At 30.7% G+C, this 26,937-nt stretch overlaps 3 protein-coding genes and 1 long non-coding RNA gene across 13 annotated transcripts in view; 2 read left to right on the top strand and 2 right to left on the bottom strand.

The window, feature by feature from the left end:
- Window positions 1–313: 313 nt before the first annotated feature.
- Fs(2)ltopp43 (female sterile (2) ltoPP43) lies at window positions 314–2,430 on the bottom strand. The gene is made up of 3 exons (XM_083092915.1): window positions 2,093–2,430; window positions 1,327–1,620; window positions 314–1,046 (listed from the first exon to the last, which is right to left on the bottom strand). The coding sequence occupies exons 1-3, from the start codon at window positions 2,249–2,251 to the stop codon at window positions 627–629; spliced, it is 873 nt and encodes a 290-aa protein (XP_082949041.1). The 5' UTR covers window positions 2,252–2,430; the 3' UTR covers window positions 314–626.
- L(2)k09022 (HEAT repeat containing 1 homolog l(2)k09022) lies at window positions 1,892–11,537 on the top strand. Of its 4 annotated transcripts, XM_083092887.1 has the most exons (11): window positions 1,892–2,482; window positions 2,799–3,003; window positions 3,164–3,312; window positions 3,701–3,995; window positions 4,440–4,803; window positions 5,131–8,445; window positions 8,589–9,263; window positions 9,369–9,686; window positions 9,920–10,359; window positions 10,437–10,887; window positions 11,133–11,536. In XM_083092887.1, exons 2-11 carry the CDS (start codon window positions 2,852–2,854, stop codon window positions 11,301–11,303), a joined length of 6,330 nt encoding a protein of 2,109 aa, XP_082949013.1. In that variant the 5' UTR covers window positions 1,892–2,482; window positions 2,799–2,851; the 3' UTR covers window positions 11,304–11,536. The 4 variants fall into 4 exon arrangements, with proteins under 4 accessions (XP_082949013.1, XP_082949012.1, XP_082949015.1 ...); XM_083092886.1 differs by having other exon boundaries at window positions 1,892–3,003; XM_083092889.1 differs by lacking the exon at window positions 1,892–2,482 and having other exon boundaries at window positions 2,849–2,920; window positions 11,133–11,537.
- A 234-nt stretch (window positions 11,538–11,771) lies between these two features.
- LOC145967864 (uncharacterized) overlaps window positions 11,772–26,937 on the bottom strand; it is a 30,163-nt gene continuing 14,997 nt past the window's right edge. Inside the window, exons 7-9 of the mRNA XM_083092914.1 lie at window positions 17,812–17,997; window positions 15,307–15,391; window positions 11,772–12,584 (exon numbers count right to left, since the gene is read on the bottom strand). Coding sequence (XP_082949040.1) covers window positions 12,515–12,584; window positions 15,307–15,391; window positions 17,812–17,997 — 341 coding nt within the window. The 3' untranslated portion in view covers window positions 11,772–12,514. The remainder of the gene's footprint in view (window positions 12,585–15,306; window positions 15,392–17,811; window positions 17,998–26,937) is intronic.
- LOC145967868 (uncharacterized) overlaps window positions 13,104–26,937 on the top strand; it is a 126,524-nt gene continuing 112,690 nt past the window's right edge. For 2 of the 7 annotated variants that reach the window (XR_014437582.1, XR_014437583.1), the window contains exons 1-3: window positions 13,104–13,253; window positions 14,391–14,477; window positions 14,580–14,823. This is a non-coding gene — a long non-coding RNA (uncharacterized LOC145967868). Of the gene's footprint in view, window positions 13,254–13,737; window positions 13,807–14,124; window positions 14,825–15,266; window positions 15,531–26,937 lie in introns of those variants that run through there. The other 5 variants (XR_014437581.1, XR_014437584.1, XR_014437580.1 and 2 more) reach the window with 5 other exon arrangements.

Here is a 26,937-nt window from a genome sequence, read left to right as displayed (position 1 = left end):
ATCGCAAAATATTGAGATTTAATAAAATTAGGTTCAATTATGTATGCATTAATATACATGCTTTCATAAGCTTGTGTGATCATTTCTTTATTTTTAAGCTTAATTCTTTTTTGTGGTTTTTATTTTGATAAACGGACTTTATACGAAATATAAATCTATATCGATAAAAGAAAATCTATAGTAAATATATAACATATAAAACTTACATTATTTAAACTTATTTTTTGTTAGGAAAAAAGTTGAGATCAAAGAATTATGCTGAAGAAATAGTTATTGTAATTAAAATTTAACAAGATTCGTAGAACTTGTAAAGTTATGCAAAAATTAAATTTTAATTTATTTCTTAATTATACATAGTATACGTAGGATTTCTAATTGACAACTACTTTAAATCTTTCAGCAAATTTACAAAGCTTCACATATTTTTATAATTAACCTATTGAAGATATTAAGTTTAATTGTGATGCATATTAGCTGAAAACAGTTTCTTGCGGGATGATAGTCGTATATATAATTTCTATAACTGACAATCGAATAAGAGATTATTTTAACATATATATATATATATATATATATATATATATATATATATATATATGTACTTTGTAACTAACATTTTAGGATTTTTATATTATATCCATCGATTCGTCACTTGAATAATTTGATGACCTTCCTTCGTCATCTGATGAAGTGCTACTAGAACTATTATTCAAATTAGCAGCCTGTATCATTCTTCTATAGTTAGCATAACTGCATCCATATGTTTTTATATCTTCTTCTTCATTCGGATCGACATATAAATGGTCATCATTATTGGAATAATCAGAATCATAATCTTCATCTCCGGAACGATCATAATCAGTATCAGGATAATCATTTCTCCAATGAGATTCTGCATTTGAATCGTCCGTAGATTCATCACTTTCATCGTCGTAATCGAAATCTGGATATTGTGGCTCTTGAACTAATATTTCATTGTTTTCAAGCCACACATCATCATTAGTTGTTGGCCCACAATATAAATCAAATACAAACTCTTCAATATCCTAAAAATGTTACATATATTTTATTTTGTTGTATCTTATATAGATGTAGCTTATTTTACTCAAATATTTGTTATATTTCTAGAAATTATTTTATACATATATATGTTTTCTTTTATTTTTACATCTGAAGAATTGTATTTCTTCTTGTTTAGTTTCTTATTTATTTCTTATTATATTAAGCTTTATTTCGTTGCAATATAAAATTAATATTTTAATCTTTATTGAAAAATATATAGATTGCATATATATCAATATATTTTTGCAAAAATTTTTGACTTACCTCTGTTTCTTTTGCATTCTGTTTTGCTGTTGTAGTGGAAACACTCCAGGAATCCTCTACATCTATGAGCGTCAGCCATTTCTCCTCTAACTTTTCCTCAGTTTTTAATGTATCTTGAGAACGCTGGCAATTAACAACTTTATACCTTTCTCCCAAGGGCTCCATTCCTATCCATTTCTTGTTTGCATGATGATTGCCCTCTGTTTGCCCGCATGTTCGCTTGGTGCCAACTTTGGCTATTTCTGTGTTTATCTTGGGCATAACTTTGGCGACATGCTGCGCAACATCCTCTGTCTATAATCGGACATTTTGCAAAATCTTGTTTCATTTTTTTATGAATCAATAACAATAATTTTTAATAATATATATTGAACATTAATAGCATTAGTAAAAATTAGCGGTCCATAAGCAATCTATTTCATCAATTTTGTTTATCACACTATTTGAGATAAATAGCTACTTTAAAAACATATTTCTAAGAAAGCGTCTCAGTTTCAAGAATTCAAGAATTGCAAAATACAAAGAGATCTCAACTTCTGTATTCTTTATAAAACCTTTTTATATGTTTGTATAATTTTTCTTTTTTTATTCTAAATATAAAATTAAAATTCTGAAATGTTTTTACACTTGCAATTGATTATAAATAAACTTCAAATGAGTTTCGCCATGACTTACAGCACATGCTCGGATAATATTTGTGCAGAATAAATTGCACACATTAAACTTTTAGATTTATTAAAACTAGATAATTAAAAAAATAGATTACCGGATCTGTGAGAGTCGCGGCGAACTGGACGACCGTTTGGATGGCAGGCTCGCTTTCGTCCAGAAGAGGTGACCCGGTTCTCGCACGTTTGCATGCGACCACCAGTTTATCAAGCGGGGTGTCGGTATTCTTGCGTTTCACGCGCAAAACTGCAGTCATTTTCGCGTATTTGCCTTCTTCTTTCCTTGACCTTTTATTACACTATTCGCCAATCGCGAATTACTCTAACAAAGTTGTAATAAAGGAACAGGATATATAAACTTGCTCCTCGTCTTCCTTCGATGTAGCTGAATGTGCCTGAATCACCTGAATGTATTCGAGTACGCAAATCCTCCCTTGGAAAAGTAGGAACTCTAGAGTTGCAGCTCAAGTGCACGTTAAGATATTGGAGTAATAATTTATTTCTTTTTTGATTGGTGCTGACCCGCCATATGTAATGAACCATTTGAAAATCTATTCGTCAGAATAGACTAGAAATCTTTGCTCCTTTTGTTCTGATTGGTCAATTAAATGCATGCATTAGTGTTGCTCTCGGAAGCGGGCATGCGCAATAAATTAACGTGGTTTCCATTGAAATATCAAATTCGTAAGAAAAAGAGAGCCCTTAGATCCAATATTCCTAGAAACAATTTTAAAAAACCATAAAAAATCAGTAAAATAAAATATACATCGAAATATATATTAAATAATTGCAAATTTTTTTTAGATTTTATCTATATCAAATATCAATAATGCACATCTCTGGATTTTACTGACATTATGGTGCGCATGCGCAGAAAAGCATCTGTGACAACAGCACTGCCTTGCACGTGTACAAGAAAACCTCCGGTTGGTCTGATATCTTTGACTAGATTTTATGTTTGCACGTGTCTTCTGTACCGATGCCAAGTAATTTTTCGACAAATATATATGTAAGTTCTCTCTGTTTGTTGCATTAAACGCTTAAATACTAATTTTCTCTAATGAGTTAATTGGTAGGAAAAAAGATTTTGTAAACACTTAAATTTATGACAAACGAAATCCTTAAGGATCATTCTCTTGTGAGGTTATCCATACTTTTTATTTATTTAGATCGACAATGGCTACATCATTAGCAGCGCAACTTAAAAAATTAAGGACTCCGCAGACAAATTTATTGCTGCAAGACAAGAAACGACCAAGTTTGTTGTTTGATCCAAAAGAAGCTGCAAATTTTGACAGAGACACTGTTTTAAGTATAGGTTAGTTTCTGATTGCTATATATAATTGTAAAAATGAAAATTTATCTATATTTTTATAGAGATTTTTAAGTAATAATAAATATTTCTTGCTTGTCAATTTATTTCTTTTCTAGATTTTGTTTTACACAATTTTTATTATCTTAACAAACAAGTTTGTTCAATTTTAATTTAAATGTTTAAAAGCAATATAGAAGTAAAAGATATTTAAAAAATATGTATGGAGATCTTTTTTAGACCTGTCTTATCTGATTTCTATCTTATATTTGTGATAATTCATAAAACATGAAAGCTATATGCAAAGGAGGATAGTCATGCTTGTAAAATGCAAGAAAAATGTATCTCTGAAGTTTTTTATTATACTTAATCACATGTGTTTCTATCTATTTAGGTCAGAGTGGTCTACAAGAATTAGTGAAACTCTCACTATTTTTTGAAGACTTTAAAACTACATTATTTGCACAGAGCACTGTAAACTTTGAACGTGCTGTTCAGGATGCTACAGTAAACAAAAAACTAGATGCAGAAGTTACAAAGTTTTTATTGTTACTCTCTCCTTATTTTTTATTGAGTGCATCACACAAAGCTCTGGAATGGCTGATATACAGATATCATATTCATCAATACAGTCGAGATCAATTTATACTTTTTATTTTACCATATCATGAAACTCGTATGTTTGTTAGGTATGTATTATTGAAATAAGGTATTGATATGTGAAATCTTAATTTGAAGCATAATTTATATTTGTATAATTTGTTTATTTCTCCCATCTTCTTTGTTTAAACTGTTAATTTCTTATTCAGTATTGTATGCTGCAATACATAAAAATTTAAAATCTTAATTAAATTTCTTTATCTTATTATGTATAATTATATATATTTTTTTAATTTTTATAATTTTATTTATTTAGAATTATTATATATATATTTTTTTCGATATTCTATATATATTAGCAAAAAAATATATTAAAAACTTTATTAAATGTTGTATTGAAAAAATTGAATATATATATTTTTTTAATTTTAATTTTATAAAGTGTTATTCTCTCTTCCTTTAAAATATCTTTGTCAAAACATTTTTGTTATTTTTAATTATAGCAATTAAAATTTGTTTATCTCTTTTTCAAGAGCTTTGCAGTTGCTAGATTTGTCAGATGAAAACGACAAATGGCACTGGTTGGCGCCTTTGCAGAAACGCGGTGTGCCGTTAACTTCGGGTATTCTTATTAATCGTTTGAGCACGGACAATGGATTTTTGAAAATGTTATGCAGCCATGTAATGGCCGCCGCGGAAACCTATTCCGATAAGGCATTTTGCTTGACCACTTTGTACGCCTTTTATACCACTGTAATATTGGGCGTGATTGAACAGGTATCTGTTACAGAAGTTCAAGTGAATCATTTATTGCCGATTCTACTCTACAGCGTGAGAAGTCCCATTCCCGACCTTGCTTCTGGCAGTTATATGATCATCGCGAAACTGATGATTAAGGTAATTTATGTATGCTAATTTTATCTTTATCTGTTTTTGTTTATATATATTTTTCATTTAAGAACTTGCTTGATTAATAACAATTTCCAATCCTTAGTTTATGAGGACAATATCAGTACAATATAAAAATTTCTACAAATTAAAATTTATTATTCATAAATTATGTTATAAATTGTAATAATAAATTTTTAGAAGTTTATAAAGAGAAATTTTTGGAAGATTAATATTTTTCTCTTTATAAACTTCTACATATAAGCACATATATATGTACATTAATTAAATATGTATATAATGTACATTAATTAAATATGTATATAAAATCCATAGGTGAAGTTTAATGCTGATACCACGGAAAAGTTGCTATTGAAAATTTTCATAAAAACACACTTAAAAGAGGAAGCTACAATCCTTCTGCTCCATCTCTATCAATCTCCGATTAATCGATTGACTATTGTACCGCAAAGTGTAGTCCTTCAATTATCGAATTTATCTTGGTTTGTGGAAACAATCGTCAAGATTCATTCATCTGGTATCAATACATCGCAATTCATCGTATGTTTTCTTCAGGCAGCTTGCCAGATTGTCGCCGAGAATCCCGAGAATACTGTCGATGTTCAGAATATGATTAGCGATATGCTAATACGCGTCAGTTTAGACAATAATGCAGTGGATACAATTTTGCCAAGCATACATACGTATGAATTTCTCAAGAATGAGGTTTCGGAAACTGCAAAGGATTTTTTGGCGAGATTCTATAAAAATCTTGAGCTTGGTTATCCAGAAAGATTTGACAAGTATCTAAAAAAATTGATGAAGCAGGACGACAAGGATTCTAAACAAACGTTGCACTTTCTAACTTCTTGGCCTTTTTGTACCAGAGAGGCACAGGATTTCGTTGAGATTCTGAACAAATTGACACACATCAGCGCCGAGCAACGAATAGTTGCCCTCGAGATTCTCGCCAAGAACAACGCGAACGTACCTGAGAACTTCCGCGAGATGATGATGAGTACGCTTCAAGCTAGATTTTATGACAGCAATGCGAATGTCGTGAGGACTTTATTGTCCTTCACCACAAAGAGATTGACCAGTTTATTACCCACGGATACTTTAGTGGATGAATTATTAATCCTGTTATCGACATGTCATACGTCATCAAGAAAAATGTTAGCTAAACCAGCACTAAAGATACTTTTGGAGCTTTGTGAAGAAAGCGATGATACCAGCATCTTTATCACAGCTTTACCCTATCTATTTCCGGCTACGGATGAAGACGTGGAGGTCGCTATGGAGGTTCTTCATTCGAACTTCGCCAAAAATAACACATACATGCAAAATATATTAGAGGATATTCGTAAATCTGAATTAGTGAATGCCGAAGCTATTTCCTCTACTGCTTTTCACAATATTTTGAATCACAAATTATTACCACCTACAGAAAACATATTGAATTCTATGCGACAACAGATTTCGCACGGTGACGCAGCATCCTTGTTTTTTAACATGATTCTATTAGGATCAGTCTGTAGAGTACCCGTGGGTTCAATGTCGGCCAAAACCGCGCGTGATGTCATCGAGATGGCTACGAAGATGATTAAAACATACTCACGCGTCAAATTAATACACGACTGCAACAATATTACTGGCAACAACATCCAGATGGCATTAAAACTCACATCAGAAGGTATCCTGCCATTGCAGGTAGGTACTTATGTTCTGGAAATGGTTCATAGACGACTAAATATCAAGTCTGAATCAAAACTCGACTTTGATAATAACGCAGAAAGAAGTAATCTAATTTTACGACTTCTGGAGATGTTCATCGAAGGTATGAACAATCGTCACTGGCAGAAACACTATTCTAGATGCTTGCAGATCTTCTTTCAACTTCACTTCTCCACGGTGAAGGATCTTATTTGTTTCCTCGCACAGCTCTATGTGAAGCCCATGAAAGTGCAAACGTCCTATCATTGTCTGCAAATCTCCTCGCTATTATTAGATCAATGCAAATCTGTTCAATGGGCATTCCAAGATCAAGACTTTGTAATTAATCTGCTGCTCTCGCTGGCAAGACGCAACAATGATTGTAGAACAGTGGCGCTAGATATTTTAAAAAAATTGACGCAAACTTTCAATTTCACTACGGAACCATTCTTCGTATTGCTTCAGGAATTAGCAGTGAGGAGTGCTGAAATTTCTCAAGACCCTGATCAGCTCTCTTTGAGCCTCTATGTTCTTCTTTCGCCTGATCCTGATGTGTTTCATCAAGTGAAACGACGTAAGAAGCTTCAGGAGGCTCAAAAATTGTTATTCAATATGGTGATGCAACAGGACGAAGCATTAAAAATTCCCATGTACCGAAAATCGCAATTGCTTGACATCTTAATACACGTTAACAGTGCTGGAATTCTTCAGCAATTAGCTCCCTTAGGCCTTCAACTTCTACAGAAATTAACGGAGGATCCTACAAATAAATCGGTTGCTAGCGCTTTGCGAAATATATTGCAACGTTTCAATGGAACTACGGTCAGCGCTTTGAACGATGAACAAGTATGGTCATTCTTCGAAGCGAGTATTCTAGCACACGAACTTCAAGTTGTCACGGAATCTGGTGAGCAAAAATCACCAAGCATTGTATTGTTGAAACAGATCGACGAAATATTCTTTGAGAACGCTGGTAAAATATCTCGCGACCTTCAAGCAAAGATCTTGTCGAAGATGTTGGACGTAGTAACCGATTGCGAGATTAGCAATGTAATCACTGCCGTTGGTAGAGCGATCCGTCGAATTCGCATCGATGCGACAATTATAACGTCAGAATTGCAGACAATGAAGCTGAACAGTGAAGAGAAATCAACCGGTCTGGAAGCGACAGCGAGCGCGAAGAAACGGAAGAAGCGGCAGAGCCAGATTCAGTTGGCAAATCCGGCAATGGTGCACAGTCGAGCGTGGAAGCGTGGCATTGCTTTGCTAGAATTTGCGCAGCGCGCCGATAATATTAAAAGTGAAGAATTACTCTATGGAGTGCTGTTCGATTTACTCAACATCTGTTTGAGTTTGGAGGAGCAGAGCTCGGTCGAATACACGAATCAACTGATTCTTTCGACAATCCATCGGTTGATGCGAAAAGAACTACCAGTGCGTGATGCTGATGTACAAATCGCGCTTATTACTAAATGTATTAGAACATCGCGCAATCCACAAACGCATCATCACGCACTGCTAGTATTAGTCGAATTATTGAAATACGTGGATGTGCATCGTGCTCTCCTTAATATTATGCCAATCTTCACATTCATGGGCAATACAGTGGTACGCCAGGACGATGCTTATTCCATTCAAGTCATTTCCAAAACCCTGGAGACAGTAGTGCCGATCGTGAACGCGGCCGACAACGAGAAACATGCCTGCGAATTATTAAGAGTATTCATCGTTTCGCTGCCACATATTCCCGAACATAGACGGATGCCACTTTTCGTCAAACTGTTACAACTTCTTGAAAATCATTTACACTTATATTATTTACTCACTTTTGAAAATCATGCGATGAAGATTACGAATCAGAAAACCGAGCAGTCCGCGCAACAATTGGATTTCGCTCTTCAGGTGTCACAAGAATTTTCACCGAAGCAGTTACTTCAGGTTAGTCATGTTTAATTAAGTAATGATTAATCTTATTAAACAAAAAACTTTAATGAAATTTTAATAATAAGAATAATATCTTTTAAAAGAAATAATATTTAAAGGAACATTACTTATGTATCTAAAATAGAAATCTTTTTTAGATTTGTATTAAAGTGGTCGAGTTTATCAAGGTTCTGCCGATTGACATCGAGGATCAACAGGGGAAAAAGGCGGCGATGGAATTCCCGTATAAATACATTTATGACGTGACAAAGTCAGCGCCGAAAAATCTTCGACACTATAAGATAACGGCCGTCCAATTTCTCAGCAATCTTTTATCGTCTCAAAATTTTATTAATCGCGTAGCCATGCTGAATCAAGACGAGGCGAACGAGATGAACGAATATTACGAGCGTCTAGCAATCGAATTAATCTTATTGATTCAGACTATTTCAAAGATCGCCGATCAACATCAAAGTAAACCGAGCGCTAAATATTGGAAAGTGTTGTTGCATCATTTATATGATGTACTGGATCTAGTGAATAACTTGCTACCAAATGCCATGTTCTTGAAGAGTATTAAGAACTTACTAAAACATGAACTATTGTCTGTTAATAAGAAGGCACTAGAATTGTTGAACGCGAGATTACTTCAAAAGAAATTTAATGATGAAGATCATATTGATCTTCTAAGCTTGATCAAATCTTTAATGAATTTCCTGAACACTGAAGTAAAAGAAAGCCAGGAACGGGATATTGCTCAACAGACAGTACTGATATCCTTCAAACTACTGGCGAAGTTGCTAGCTACTGATCATCCTGCTGTTTTTAAACCGGTAAGTAATTTTATTATCTAAAAGAAATTATTTTATTTCATTTATTTGATTACATGTATGTAATTGATTATATTTAACATTATCCATATTAACAATTATTCGTAGATCCTGGACATGACGACAGCATTACTACAATCAAAGAAGCGTCCAGTATTAGCCAGCGCAACGTTGTGCGTCGCAGAACTATGCAGCTCCATGAGAACACATGCTTTATATTCGCTGAATAAATTCGTGCCAGCGATTTTGAAGTTACTAGAAACTCATTGCCATCAAAACGTACCAGACGTGATGGTCATCAGCATCGTAAGTGCCTTGCAGAAAATAGTGGAGTCGCTGGGAAATTTCTTATCACTCTATTTGGATCAACTCTTGTCTGAATTGACTATGTTGAGTTCTTTGTATACCGACACGGAGCATCCTAAGGTATTTATTAATTTTTTTCCTTCAATTAAGAATTTTAAAATACAGAATCTCTTAATTAATTTTATCTTTCATGTAACAAAATAATCTTAAATAATGTTTTACTAAAAACAGTGTTTGGTGTATTAATTATTAATATTTGTAAAAATATATTTCTAATATTTCGAATTGTTTTGCCAAATTTTAGCCGAATCCTTTTGAAATGTGATTATTTCATTTAATATGTGTTTGTGCAGATTGATATTATAGTTTCACGACTGAAGATGACGACGCAAAAGTTATCCAATTGTATACCTTTGCGAGTGTTGTTGCCAGCTGTCAATAGAACTTACCAGATTCTATTAACCAGAAAGTCTTATCAGTGTATACCATCATTGATGAGCGTGTTGGCTGAATCCTTTGAAAGCGTGCAACCAGCAGACTTGAAAATAGAGATTGACAATCTCGCTAACTTCTTTCTTGAAGTTCTTCAATTCCGGGAATATATCGAAAGTATTGACGACAAGACGGACGTTAAAGTGAAAGATATCATTGCAGTCGAAGAAAGCGCCAGTAAGACGTTCGTAGCGTTGGTCTTGAAGTTGAGTGAAGCAACTTTCAGGCCATTGTATAATAAATTCTATGGATGGGCAGCGAATGATACGCAACATAAGCATCGAAATATAACTTTCTACAGGTATGAAAAATCAATTTCAGACAAACATATATCACTAGTTTTAATAAAATATGATAACGTGATTTTTAATTTTGCAGACTATCGGCAAATATAGCTGAATGCTTAAAATCTTTATTTGTCCTCTTTGCCGGACTCTTTCTGAAACATGCAGCAGCATTGTTAAGCAGCAATAACATGTTCGTTATAAATAGTCCGCAGGAATTGACACTTCCCAATGAATTGAACAGAATCGAATTGGTGGAGGCGATTTTGTTGACGCTTCACCGGGTTTTTAGTTACGATGCACATAATTTCGTCAGTCAGGATCGATTCGAGATTCTCATGCAGCCAATAGTGGATCAAATAGAGAATACGATGGGCACGAGAGAAGAATACGAAATTCGAGCCAATCAATTCATCATACCTTGCATAGCTTCCTTTGTCAGTGCTATTCCTGATGACTCGTTACACAAACAATTGGTTTATCAAACATTGCTAAAGACTAGGCATGGAGAGTCTTATGTTAGAGTCACTGCGATAAATGCGTTGGTAAGACTGGATATAATAATTAAATTTTTTACTACTACAATTTAATTTAAATAACATAATTACATATGCGCGAATGGCAGTTTTTTATATTTATCGAGATATTAATATTTTTACGATTTTTATATTTATCGAGATATTAAACGATTCTGAAAATATTAAATAAATTTATGTGATAATTTAATTAGAAGAATTAGTTGTAGATGCTAAAAAATATATAATTAATATAATTAAAAATTGTGATATAGGTGGAAATTGTGAGAAAACTTGGAGAAGATTTTATGCCGCTGTTGCCAGAAACTGTGCCTTTCTTGGCAGAATTGTTGGAAGATGATAATGATACTATGGAAGAGTGCACGCAAAATGCTATTCGTACTCTAGAAGATATTTTAGGCGAGCCTATACAGAAATATTTTTAGATTCAATATAAATTTAAATGTAGAAAAATATATATATATATATATATATATATTATATATATATAAGTGTGTAAATATATAACTAGATTTTATATTAAAAATTGTTCCTGAAAAGTTTTCAACTTTTCTTGAAGTAATTAATTTTTTTAATTTACATAGGTATTTTATAATTAATTTTTTAAATTTATAAGATGCTTGTGTAAAATAATTATATTTATTTACATATATTTTTTATTATGATCTCCAAAATAGAGAGAGAGTTTTATGATTATAAAATAAGTAATTAAAAGATAGTGAAAATAAAGAAAAATACAAGTTAGCAAATCTGAATGATCATTTGATAAGCAAAAGAAACATTTCAGTTTTTGGAAAATTAATAAATGATGCTTTTTTAATTATCAAGTTATAAAATCAGTTAATTAAAAATTAATTTGGGGCAAAAATGACAATTTAAATACGTCAACAAACTACTACGAAATTGATTTATTTTTAACTTATCCACAAATTGGACGAAATATAGAATATATTATTTCCTTACATTATAATACAGAGTAACGTAAGTGTGTACGTAAAGTCATGATGTAATAGGCTCGTAAGTTATACAATATCGAACCAATATAGTCCGTTTATATTTAAAACGGTATCTATGTGGAAACACTGAATCTTATTTTAATTGTAAAAGTGGCTGTTTATATTCCTGAATATTATTTTTTCTAACTGAAATCTTAAAAAATATGCTTAAAGATACATGTGCTGTAAATATGAGATGACGATCGAATACATTTAACATTAAATACACAAGAAAAATGCAGATGCTTTGAAGCATGCTTCAAAGTTTATTTTTAATTTATCGATTCTTCATGCATTTTTAACATTAAATACAGTGTTATCTAATTTTGAATTTTCTCTAAATTAATGCGAATATATCAGAGAAAATTTCAGAATTTAGACAGCCACTTTTTGCATTAAATGCACAGTAAAATCACGTGTGACATCCTCAAATACTACGAAAAGACATATCTTCTTTTCTCTTCTTGCCTTTTCGAGCGTAATTTTATTTTAATTAATTGCGCGGAATCAGCGCGATAACTTTGAAGTTCTTCAGGAACGACCCTGTGAGTAACATTTTCGCGATAGCTTTCACGTGAACATCGATGATTCTTCGCTGATACCAGTGGCCACAAGTGCGCAATCAGTCCGGATTCCTGGAATCACACTTGGGGCACATCCGCTGGACTCCGAAGGGCTACTTCTTCACCTTGTATCGTGGCTGGAAGTCTTCTGAAATGAAAAAAAGGATATTCACTTAGTATTGCATTTTCCTCACTGCTCATTAATTAATTTGATTTCTTTTTATATAACATTTTATACATATATATATATTTTTTAATTTTTACTTAAGTGTTTTAAGAAATTTAAAATTTTTTTTTAGATGCGTAAAAGTTTTTATTCTAAAGAGATTAGTGTATATATATATTAATGTAATTAACATTATATTAATGATTATTTTAGAACTATTTGATATGTATTTAATTTTAGTTTAATATTTCTTGGAATTTTCTATTATTATATTCTATTGTATAATAGAAATTACTTATTAAGAGTATTTGAAATTAATTATATATTAGTTTTTATAGAGCTATAAATAATGTGTAAAGATTTATGTTATTTAAATTATTTAATATCTGAAAACAATTTCGTTTTAATACGCAATATACAAGAGATAAAAATTTAAACTCGGGAACATTTCCCGCTTTCTTTCTCGTTTAAAACAGATAATTTCAGACGCATCTCGTTTAAAACAGACTACTTCACACGTATCTAGTAATCCTTGGGCATCGCGTCACTTTTTGTTTAGTAATATAAAATACATAATATATATTTGTGTGAGTAATTCAATCAAATATCAATCAGATTGGAACGTATCAGACGCCTTTAATTAATAAGCAGGTAATATAATCTTTCTTTCAATCGAGCTTCGAGAAAAAGAATATCCGAAAAATCAAACGAGATTAATCTCGTTACATTTCACTAACAAAAAAAATGGTTGCTCGCTCATATCGTGCGAAGTTATTGTTGAACGGTTAAAGAAACGCGTATACAAATTATCGTGTAGCACGAAAAACTTCTGTACATTTATTGTGTCTATTTATTGCGTATACACATTCCAATCGCGCCGCGGTATGTTTACATTCCTGTTTTTTTGCGCGCGCGCGTGTTTTGTTGGTAGCGGGCGTCTCGATGTCGACGGGTCATTTACGCGCCGGATCCGAGACGCTACGCATTTCGTCACCTCTCGAGCCGCGAAAAACGACGAGGACTATTATAGATATTTTCCTCTGATTAATCTCTCATACCCATTACACCTTCCCGCACAGGTATAATTAATTAATATCTTGTAAACATTGAAGATTGGAATTATAATTCGCGAAATACCTAAATACGTCGCACATTGATTCGTTTATCGAGTAGGGATTCCATCGAAACGATTTATGGAGAATGAGTAAATATATATATCATAATTTATCGTACGATTTATTTATTCATAAATCGTAATTATTGCAATCCCGAAAGAGAAAAATAACGTGCTTGAAAATATATATATATTTCGTTGCATTCGAATGCCCATCATCATTCAATTTAGATATATTCGCTTCCTATTTTGCCGCGATATATCGAGTTAATATGTACATAGTTTATTAATAAAGCATGCGTTTCATAGAATTTACGTGTGCGAGACACATTACGTGTAATACTGAATATTAATAGAATATTTTCGAGTAGTTAATTGTTATTCATTAGTCATTAATTCGACTTTGTTAGTCGCATTGTCTGACACGAAGTTGCCGGCGAGAACGCAGTTTCAGCGAATACTTCATACGATACAAATATATTCACTTGCCATTTTGGCGCAAAATGCGCGAAGTAACAGACGTGTCGGAAAGTCGCGATATATTGAATATGTTTATTAATGATATCGTTTATTAATAATACCTGTGTTTCTCGCGGGATTTATACGCGTGTCTAGTATGGAATATTTTTGATCGATTTATTGCCATTAATCAGTCATTATTTCGATTTTGTTAGGTGTGACAAAGATGGCGCAAAGTTGCCGGGAAATTTCGGTGAATATCAAGATGTAGAAACTGAGGGAACGACAAGCGTAGCGTCAAGGTATAGCATGTGATTTTTTAATTTCCTCCATCACTCGTCTGTGTGGCAATTCTAGCGTGACGTCACAAGTATCGCAATATCTTTTTTTCTTTTTTATTACAGTGTATATATGTACGAGAGAGCGCGTCGTGTGTCGGGAATGCGGTTCAAAGTTCCGCGCGATCGCCAGTATCGTATTAATTAGTACGCGTGTGTTTCTAATTAATTCTGTCGTTCGCGAGTGATTATATAAATGTGTGCGCCTGCTAAAGAAGCAACGTAACTTGACGGAGGAGGAACAACGGAGGAACAACGGACTTAAGGAAGGACGAGGAGGGGGCCAGGAAGGCATCGGGTATCGGCAACTGTGAGTAATGTTATAATTTATTTCATTTATCACTTGTTACATAATTGTGATACTAATTGCTCTGTTTATCTCTGCGACATTGTATCTTGAAGTATATTATATTTTTTCAAAAGTAGAAATTTACGAAGTTGATTCGTTTGTTTTCTGAGAGCTCAATTGTTTTTAAGAACTTATGACATAAAATTTGTAAAATCTTGATACGCGATTAATATATTAAATTTATTATATTAATATATTAAATTTATTATTTTAATATATTAAAATTTGATAATAAAATTAATTTTTTAATTTAATTAAAAAATTTAAAGTTACATCTATTTTAATTATATTTTTATTATTGTCGATTGGTTCTTGTTAAAAGGATTAAATCTGATTATATTAAAGTATATATTCGCATTATCGATTATTATTTTTTATCTATATTTAGTATAATTTATATTTAGCAAATATTTCAATGAGATACGATGAAACAAGTTCACTTACCTCTTTCTAAATTGAAAGATGATGTATACGATGATCGCATTGCCGACGAACAGCAAAGCAATTAGGACTGTTGGCAGCACAACGTCTGTAACATAATATAGATTTGATTAATATCGATTGACTGTCATCGTGTTGATTCGATTTAGTTGTGAGCTTTGATTGTGCGCGTTTAAAAGCTCTTATATTAAAAATTGCTATCAGTATTCCTGTTCATAAATAATGAAATCATGAATCGTCTCACTTTTATTAATGTGTAAATTAATAGAAAAGTATTTACGATATATTTACAGTATTTACGATATATTTACAGTATTTACGATATATTTATACTGACAGTAAAACCGATCGTCATTTTCATAATACGAAATATTCATATCAGACATTTTTGATGTATATAACATGGAAAATGTTTAATTGGAACATATATGTTTATATTAATAACATGATAAATTCCTACTTATCAAATATCAAATTAATTATTAATTAGATTAAACTTATCTTAATTATAACATAACTTATCTTAATTAACAGAAATATCACTTATTAAAAGAAACTGATGTATTTTGTATAATAGTATATATTTAAAATAATTTTTATATCAAAATAATATTTATTAAGTTAAAAATATTAATTATATTAAAAAAAATAATTAATTATATTAAAAATTAATATTCAAGTAGATTGAAATAATTTCACATGTATCATGTTAAAAATAAATATAATAGTATATCTGCAATATAATAATGAGATATTAATTTTGATAAAAATTCATATGCATCGAAAACAAAATCATACTGATAGCAATTTTGCGGGAGGTTTATCATTAAAATCTCGCGTCATTTCTCGCAGAGTATTACCAATTGTGGCGTGTTGAACTTTGGATACTACGGTGAGTAACTGACCAAAGTTTCTTTCAGTATACGAGCGTGTTTATTGATTTATCATTTTTGTTATAACGTCGTTAGCGTCATTTATTTCTATCAAAGTTTATATACTATGTTTGGCATCAAAAGCAAAATTAATTTTGAATAGTACACTTACAATATCATATAAATAATATATGTACATATTTAATAATTCTTGAATTATGAAATACATCTTGTGATATGAAAAATTATATTTAATATTTTATTATATGTTATACTATTAATGAATCATTCATAAATTACATTATAAATATGCAAATATGCAAATATATTATTTAATGTTTAAAATGATTTTTGTACACAAAGAAATATATTGAAATATTCATAATATACAAATTAACGATATAGATATGGTTTATAATAGTAGTCGATTTCAAAGCGAAATCAATATGAACTTAATTTTCATACTTGCTCGTACAAATATTTGATGTTATTTTCAAGCAAGAACCACAGTAAAATAAATTTTGCATATGCGATTAGTCATGTAAATGAATTATTGTAAGTGATCTTTGAATCTAAATTGAACACAAATAGCAGTTTGATTTTATTATATGAATGCAGCTAGGCAATCCTTATTGACAAAATGTATAAATAATAATAAAAATAATTCAGAATTATTTCATAATCGTTTGGTCACATTTTATCACATTTTATCATTTGTTATCAAGTAGGTGAACTTTTTGAGGTCCACAATAATTGTTTTTAAAGTTTGTATTTGTTTAGAAAAAGAAATCCGCGTTGTATTTATTACTTGCGATTAATGAAAATCTCTCTAGTTTTCTATTTTATCATTAATTATATAAAAAATTTATTGCTAGCAATATTTCTTTTCTATAACTATTACTTTATTATATATGATATAGTTGATTAAATATATAGTTGATGATATATAGTTGATTAAAAAGTTGGGAAGAAAATAAAACAATTTTATACCAAAATTATTTTATTTAATTTCATAAGAAAAATAAAATTTTGGAAATTTATTTACATAAATAAAAAGCTATATTAATATTTCATTGTGAAATTTTTTGAAATTCTGAATATTAATTTTTCTTCTAAAATTATAACGAGTTTCATTAAAATGTAAATCAATTATTATTTCAAAAGCACCGTCAAAAAAGGAGAATCCATTTAAAATAATTCTTTTATAAAAGATCTTTAAGTTTCAAAAATTTTTTATTAAAGCATTTCTTGTTTCTAAATGTTATGCATTTTATCTCATTTAAAATTTTTTGAAATTCCTTGAATTTTAATATCGTCTCATGTCCTGCTTTTCCAACATACATATTATACATATTCAGATTAAAATATTATTCTTTCATGAAGTTGGCTTTCGCTTCGAAGAATTTTATTGCAATTTTATTTCAATAAAATTGTAGGAGGAAGGAAACGTTTCAATTCACGTGTCAACAAGTTTATACGTCACATATTCACGAACACTCGCGTCGCTTTGATAACACAGTAACGAATTATAATTATTATTGGATTAATCAATCACAATCGTCAATATCAAATTGCAGTAATCGTAAAAATCGTCGTCGTATTTGCCGTTAAAATATCGTGGATTTAGTTCACTGACCTACGACGTAGTCCGCTTGCTTCATCATGGCCGATTGCGCTGAATCCATAACGGGGTTGTTGCTACCACTCGCGACTGCGTCCTCGCCACGTCCTATTCTTACCCCCGTCCCGAAAATGTTATCCCCAGACAGGCTCGATAAGTGATGATGTTCGTTCTCTGTCTTTAGGATCACCGCTGATGTGGCTGTGAACAAAATTAGATCTCCTTGATTTAGCAATTTTGCGAAGTCGATAAAATAAAATGTTTTCTTATTTAAAAAATTTTGAAATATGTTGAAATATATTGATAGCAATTTTTTAATTTTATTTTGGTTTTTTTTATATTTTAATTAATAGTTAATGCAAATTTTAAAAATACGAGAATATTTTTTACATAAATAATATATAAATAATTTATGTTATTCCGCAACATCTCAAAATTTATAGATTAAAAGATTTAAAAAAATTTATATACACAGTAAATAGTTTTTGTCTCTTTTCTTTTTTACCAGTATGTTATTTTAATATTTGCATATAGAGATAACGCATGTATAATGTAACAATAAATTATAATTCTTTGATGCAATGCTGCTTAAATTTTCTAACATAATTCACGATCGAGATCTGATTGATAAGTTCAGGATAACACCTGGATTTACGCGGTCAAGTCAACAAACCGCAGTGTTGATAGTATCGAGATTTCAAAATAATGTAAGAACAATCACTCGCGTTGTTGTAAAGCGTTCGCGTATCGATCTCGATGATTCTCTTCGCGGTCAAGGGGAGGAATTGGTCTGCGTAGGGGTACTTTATTAACGGATCGATAAAGTCGTAGATAGTTTTACGAGGGTACATTGTCACTCTTATCATCGCGTGAGAGCATTTTAGACTCGCACATTCTGTATTTCACAGCAACAAATATTATATGTTGCCTTTTTGTTTAAAAAACATTATAAATTTTATTTTAATCCAAAATATATTTAAAATATATCTAAAATATATGAATTAAAAAATATATATATGTATATATATATATATAAAGAGAAAATTATTTCTCTTTAAAAATTATTCTAAAACTTGTTTTTTATGAATAGAAAATTATTCTTTAGTTACGTATATCTTTAAGTAATTTAAAAAGAGATAAGATATAAGAAGAAAGTAAGATAAAATATGTAATGCATTTTTTTCCTATCTTACATTAGATAGCTAAAAATACATTTTGGATTTAAACATTAGATAAAGTAAATAATAAAATACAATATCAATAATAAAATATATTATATTATAATTGTAATAAAATATATTATAATATAATTATTATATCTGTGTGAAATATACATATAATCGTTAATTCTAAGTTTGAAAATAATTTTTTTATAATTTTTTAAAAAGAATTATAAATAGATATATAAATTTTTCAAAAAGAATTATAAAGTTGTACGTATAATATAAAGTAAATATAATTTTATCTTTTTATTTTGTTTTTTTATTACGTTAAATCTTGTTGGAAAAATTGAACACAAATGTGCATTCTAAAATTGTATTTTTGAATGTGCATGCACGATATTTCAGTATTTTATCTAAAACATGTTTGCTACAAGGCTTTAGCAATTTGCTGAATTTATTATTAGGCGTAAAAATCGGCTTCCACAGCCTGAATCGAACAGAATTCCAGGGTTGGAATGATTTTGAAGGAATTCGCGGAATTGGCATGTTGGTAATTGATGCTCGCGAGTTACCGTTACATCTCTTCTGATTCCAGAGCGTGCTAGTTTTTCCCCTGATCTCTCGAGAGAAGCCGAGACCCGGTATTCGTAACAACCGGTCATAAAACACATTTACGGCAACGCGTGTTCGTCGTTATCCCGACAAAACTTCCCCGGTAGAACGCTTTTTCCGCTTAACATGTCGCGTTACCGTTACCGTGAGACGCACCCGACGATTTATTCTCGTTCTCCGTTTGCCGGCTGATTGCGAGCAAAATTTCCAATCTTCTTGCTAACGTTGAAAAGAAAAAAAAATTCACATTGCACATTCCCTTAGTGCATAGCGGAATCGCAAACACAAAACCATGCTTCGATAAGAGCAATTTTTACGCGTTATACATACATGCGAGTGATAAGGTAGTGAGGCTATAAAAAGCGCTATTATCTTTTATTATAACTTATTATAATTTATTGCTCAAGAAATAATTTAGAATTAGTTTTTGCACTAAAAGATAATTTTATTTAATTAGAAGAATTTAATTTAATTGCTAATTTATTAATTATTATTACGATGTGAATTTTATATCATGGTTTTCCAAAATTTTTGGTGATTTATAAATGTGGAATATAATTAAAATAATAAATTCCATGATTAATTAAAATTTTGCAGCAGATTTTTTAGCAAAAGATGTGGATAAAATATTAGGAGGATTAATATTTAACGTTTACTTTTTTATTAAAATTGATTTATTATTTTGATATTTTTTCATATATTTTTTTTAACTTGCATAAGAAGTGCAGTTAACATATTTTATTCTTAACATTTGTTCGTTGCAAAATTTACGAAGCACTACTCTCGATTCATCGCAGCGTCGACTTTCGTTCTAACTTTTCCAACGCAGCTGCTACAAAATTGTTAATTGCAGAATTGACAATTCCCACGAATTATGCTAATATTTACCGAGGCGCGATTGAATTTGCCAGAGAGAACGTTCTCGGGAAATCTTGCTTTTGCTTCTTCCTTTGAACTAATTTCCACTCGACGAAGAACCGACACTTTCTTTGGCTACCGCCTTACTCTCGAGCAAACGTTGGCACGATAACTATAAATACTAGCATTTATACAGAATGTCCCAGAATTACCGGATATATTTCGGTGATATTTCTGTGTACATTTTCTTTAAATGAATTTATAGGATTATTTCGGTAACAAGAACAGAGAGAAATATTATTATTATTTGTCACATTTAAACATCGTATATTATTATAATTAAAATTTTAATTGCAATTTTATAAAAATAAATTTTTTTTGAAATTAATTGAAGAATGATTTCATCATCTATCTTTTATTTTGAAGCATAATTCATTCATTCAATAAATAGTTCATGTTATTTTTATTCCCAATTTTTATTCTTGATTATCAGAAAATTATTTTAATGTTTTTTAATTCGATCAAACTACATATCTTATAATTTATACATATATAATTTTTATTCCATTTTTTAAACATTATTTCAATAACAAATAGATATGAAATTATAAATGCTTAGATGTCAAATAAACTATTTTGAAAATAATCAGTACAGTTATATCTCGGAGTGTCGATTCTTTCATTCATCGAGCTGAGCACGTGACATGCAAACACTAAGAGCATACACCAATCAGATTCACGAATTTTGCAAAGCAGCTTTTTCTGCTGAACGCAGCCATTGAATGCATGCAACAGTTGAATGATTCCCACGAGTAATTTCCATCGTACGATCGCAGAGAGAAAAAAAGAGACGCAGGAAGGGATGATATGGAGCAACTGTATATGTTAATAATTCTGAGAAGCGCGCTCGCTCAGCAGAAGTTCGCGATAGAAAGGAATCGTACGATGCGTTATCGCGACTCAATGTGGGAAGATTTCGATTAAACCTACTGATTAAACGCGGGTCAAGCTGGGTTATCAATGACATGATGGATCAATGGACCTCATGCATGTATTCTTGCTTCCGTTGCTTTTTTCCCCTTGTTTCACGTTTGTAGCACGTGCCGGTCACAATACAAACAATTTCTTGGAAGACAAATCGCTTGGCACAACCATTCGAAAAATCAGGTGCTCCCTTATCATTAGAAAGTGAATTACTAAATAAAGTTAGTCGTAATAATGGATCCTTATGTTTTGAAGATTTGTTTGTTGCGAGATAACACACGAGATTAATTTAGTGAATAATAGAATTAAGCGGATTAAAATACACATTCCGATAGATTGAAATAATTAAAGTGACGATTAAACGATGGACACTAATTTTTAGCTCCCTATAATAAAATATTGAACGTTTATTTTTTTTAGTTTTCTTTCTAAGATCTTTAAAATAAGTTACAATAAACATATATACAGCATCCAATTTTGTTTTTAAATGAAGATAAAAATATAATGTTTTTTGACTTTTATTTCTTAAAGTAAATTTTGCTTTAAATTTTGCAGATTTTTATAAAGATAAAACATATATTCTTTTTGTTTCAAAATCAAGTAAATTTTTCAATAAAAATATAAATAAGAAATTATTTTGCTTGGCCAATCAATTTCGGATAATAAGATTAAAAAATAATAATTTTCTCTTCCCTTATTTTCTAAAAAATTATATATATTATTTCTTAAAATATATCGAAAAGATGAAATAATTCGTATCATAAAGTATTGAAAAACTTTCCGTTGCTTCAAGTTATCTTTGCCCACCGTCTAATCGCCACCAATTGTCGGCAGCCCTATAATGTAGTTAATCCGCGAATGGTCGGCAAAATGAGGGGACTAGCTAGCCTTGTCTCTAATACAGAGTTGTTTCGTAGAATGACCGCAAAAAGAAAACGTATGCTTCAAGAATTTTCGGTGCATCAAGGATTTGCGGCTCAAGTTATATAACCCACACAAATACGTATTCTTTCGAGTATAATAATTCTCAAATTCATTTTTTTAGTATTTTTTAATATTTTATATATGGAGATATTTTTTATATATGGAGATATTAGACAAAAAATATAATATATGGTTGTGCATGCGTTTCATATATCTGTATAAATATTCTTTATCGTTACATGTTATAGACATGTTCGATATTTTTCATATTTTTAAAAAATTTTCTTTCTGAATGTAATAATATTTTATCATTTTAGTCAATTTTTTATGAACATTGAAAAAAATATAAATTCAATATTTTATAAAAATTTATAATAGAACTCTGTAAAACCATTTTTTTAAATATGGATAAAATTTATGGATATAAACATATTTTGATATACAGATATATCTCAAAGCCAAAAAATAGAAAAATTTAAATTTAGATCAGGAAATTTATTAAAAGAAAAAGAAGATAAATTCGAAGATATATTGTAATATATATGTTTGATTATAAATTTGTAAAATTTAAATCATAATTTATTTTAGCTATACGTCATTAGAATTAAAAACAAATTTGGAAGAATCAGATTTTATGTGCTCGATATTAATTTAAAATCACGTTTTGTTAAATGTAAACTTGAAACATTAGTCTGTCATGTGTTTCTCGTTCAAATCAGCATATTTCGAGGGTTACTATACTCATATTTGTTATTACGATCCGTGAGAGTCCAAAGTCTAAGTTCTCGACATAGTTGGATAAGCTGAACAATTTCAACGAGCATTATTCAGAATTACGTCATCCTTGGAAAGAGTTAATTTTAGAATAAACTAGTAAAAATTATTGAAACGGAAATCTAATTTATAATATTATTAATATATAATATAATTAATATATTTAGAGGTGTTCAGAGTAACATTTTTAAAAGACAAAGCAAAAAAGAATACATAAAATAATGAAAAATAAAATATAATTGAAAATACAATTGAAATATATATATTTTCCAATATCAAAAATCCTTTTTAAGAAACTGATTTTTTTACACAAAAAAGTAATGATTTTTTTTATCATCATTAATGTTGCTATAGCGAAAATAGTGAAACAAGTAATTTCAAAATATTGATAATTAGCATATTTAAAATTGCTGCTATAAGAAAAAATATATTGTTACTGCTGTACAATAATAATATTTATAATTTTTTCTTACAGCAGTAATTTGGAAGAAATAATAAATCAGATATTAGAAAACACACATAAGTGATATAATTATATAACATGACAAATTATAGTACAATTATTATTAAATTGAATGGATACGAGAATAAACAAGGGAAGCAATATCGACATAATTAAAGATAAGAGAAGGGATTTTCGGAACATAGTCGAGATGTAGCCGTTTCGTATGTTATAGAAGTCACGTATGCTACGTACAAAAAGAGCAAGTCAATTTGTAACACAAAACCGGCTATGTGAAAAGATATAGAAGAATTGTCAAGTTGGGAGAAAATATATTGCTTTTGTTGTCTTTGTTGCGCAAACTTATTGTTAAAATGCAAATCTCTTGCTACTTAAAATTTTATCATTATTTATTATCATTCACATCTTTTGACGGATTTTGAACTACATGTTCAAATTTATAACTTATTAGATTCATTAGATATCATTTATTATAAACGTAGAAATAATATAAAAGGGAATCGAATAATTTATATAAATTTTTCAAGATTTAATTGATTAAATTCATCAAACTTGAATTAAATTTTAATATAATTAAATGCAATGTTTAATTTTGAAAGTAAATGATCTCTCGTTCACCGAGAAAGGTGGTTTTGCGAAAACAGAACCCGAGGCAGAGCCATTCTTTGCGGCTGGATGCTCCACTTCGCTGAATCAACATATAATTATTAATGTCAGCCGCGCAAACAACGAATCGGCAAACAATACGGTCATTTCACGATAGCGAAATTTAATTCTGCCGTTGTCGCGCGAATAGACTAATTTCCTTTATGCATTTTTTCAGCAGTATTTTGCATTCCGTCGCAAGTTCGATTGCAATCGGGTGCAAACAATTATTGTTATCATTCTTTGATGCGAGAAGTTTATATCAGTTATCATAGAGAATAACGAGAAGAAATAAATGATATCGAGAAATGCGTGATAGAATATAAAGAGAAATATGTCAATAAATAATACAAAATCGAGAATTTCATGGCAAGATGATAAAATGCAGCGTTCAGAGTATATGTACGTGTGTATTGCAATAATTCGTTTAATATTCAAATAAAACGTTCTGAATATGAAATACGAATCTTCATCTATCGCCTGTTAAAACATTTCTGTTTAATTAACTTATTTTTCTAATCTAAAACCATCAATCACCTAATGGAAAATATTATCAAATAAAAAAAAAATAGATTGTCGTAATCGTAACTTAAAATTTATTTCGAAAATAGCAAAAATTCAATTATTTTTCCTTGATTTTGCATTTTTGCAAATTAAGGTTTGTATGTATATATTGTAGATCATTATTATATTTTCTCGAGTTTATATTATCTCTTGAAAATCACATTGGCACATAAAAATGTGCAAATTATATATTATTAAATATTTTAGCGATTGACGTAATATCGCGTAAAAAACATTTCACACTCACTGATCAGGTTCTTGAAGGTGTCGGTGAATATTCGAATCATCGTGAAGTCTGTTTATCTCGAAGATCCGACTAATATCTATTATCTAGCGTCCCCGGCTGTCTGTCAGCTGCTGTTGCGAATCACCATCAACATGACACGAACTCTGCCGTTGCAATAGTGCTATTTTCTATGTTTTCCTTCTGTTATTTTTCCTAGCTCCTACTGAAGGGACCGAGGGTTTTATGTTAAAATTCTTGGAAATCCTTTCCACACTTTTTCTCTCTCTCTTTTCTCTTTCTTCCTCACTCTCTCATTCTTTCTCTCTTTTTTATACACACGAGATTGCTGCACGAGTTAATTCATAAAGAAAAGAATATCGATCGAGATTCACCTCGCGAGGGAAAAGTTCGCGAATAAATTGTCTAAAGAAAATCCACAATGAGATAAAAAACGCGACTGTAATTTACGATTCACCGATTGAAGATTATATAGAGATTTTGTGTCGACTTCCTGCAACGCCTGCGCAATTAGGATGATGAATTTCGAAGTCTGTTATATACTGCACGTCGAAAGAAAAAAAATTCAATATATTTGCAGTGTGTAATTTTCTTAATGTAGCAGGAAATTGGAGATTTAAATTCTGATGTCTTCAACGTTGAAAATCTCCCAGCTTTGAAATACACTCTCTGCATCGAAACTTAAAATGTCTTTCATCCTGCGACATATTGCAGGAAACTCAAACTCCACAATCTCATATTCGCGAAAATACATAAAATATTTTTATCCTTGAAAAAAAAAGGTAATGTTATATTTTATATTTTCTCTCTTCTTCCCCCCAAAAAAGTCTGTTTATCCTTGAAGAAAGATCCAAAATTTCCTCTCGATGGCGGATTCGGAATTTCTTGTCACATCCTCCTTCTCGACGAGGAGAACTCAAAGATAATGTAATCTTTCGTGCTTAAACAAAGCTCCAAAAAATTCCCTTTTCGAATGTTTTTTGAATGATATGAAAAATCGGTGAAGAGATGTCTTCCTCGGTTTCGACTGATGAAGAGATATCGCTTCGCGAGGAAGATACACGCGTGCACACCGTCACTGTCGGGAACTGTCTGCCACGACTGTCGTCGCGCGCCTGTCCGTTTCCACCACGCTCCTCGTTTCAAATCGTGCTCCGACATCGACGTCGCGACGTCGCGAGATTCTGACTGACTGAGCCGGACCGACGCTATTCGGCTTTATTGTCCGCCGACAGCATGTGCCTCTCGTGCACTTTGACCCCGCTGAAAAAGGGGGAAGGTAGAAGGAGGGGGTGAGTCACAAGCGGAAGAAGCGACGTTATCTTTTATCGGTTCCCTCTAATGCATAATGTCCCTCTCCCCCTTCGTTCTTATCGTATCTTTATCACCGGTGAAACTTTTTTTCTATCGATATTCTTTTCCTAAGAATTCATAGTAAAATGCATTAATTGGATTTGTTGGTAAGATGCATCATGATTAACCTCTAAAATGCATGATCTGTCAAATTATTTTTTTGGTAAAAGTTTTTATCTCTGGAGTGCATTACACATTTATTATCTTTGTATCTCGAAAGAAAAATTTGAAGTAAAATATCTATTTATTTTTAGAGATATATTTCTTTAATTATTACTGCTTACAAAGATTATATAAGATACTCCAAATCTCATAATAAGGTAATGTATTCTTATTGCGGTGCCATCACTGCTATGACATAATACGCGCAATCGAAAATTACACAAGTTCATTGATTGATTAACCTTTTCGTGTATTCATAGAAAGAGGAAAAACTAATTATATTGCATTAGAAAATGGTAGTAAAATTATCGTATAATTTATAAATTTTTAATTTTCTATTCACACATAATATGTGAAAAAAATAACTAGCCAGTTTTTATTTGCAATCAAATTTT

Source organism: Camponotus vicinus, unplaced genomic scaffold (genome assembly GCF_025532165.1).
Source record: "Camponotus vicinus isolate PSW18456_S1 unplaced genomic scaffold, iyCamVici1.0 SCAF_3, whole genome shotgun sequence".
Taxonomy (NCBI): domain Eukaryota; kingdom Metazoa; phylum Arthropoda; class Insecta; order Hymenoptera; family Formicidae; genus Camponotus; species Camponotus vicinus.
The sequence above is the reverse complement of the archived record's forward strand: the minus strand, read 5'-3'. Positions and strand labels throughout refer to the sequence as shown.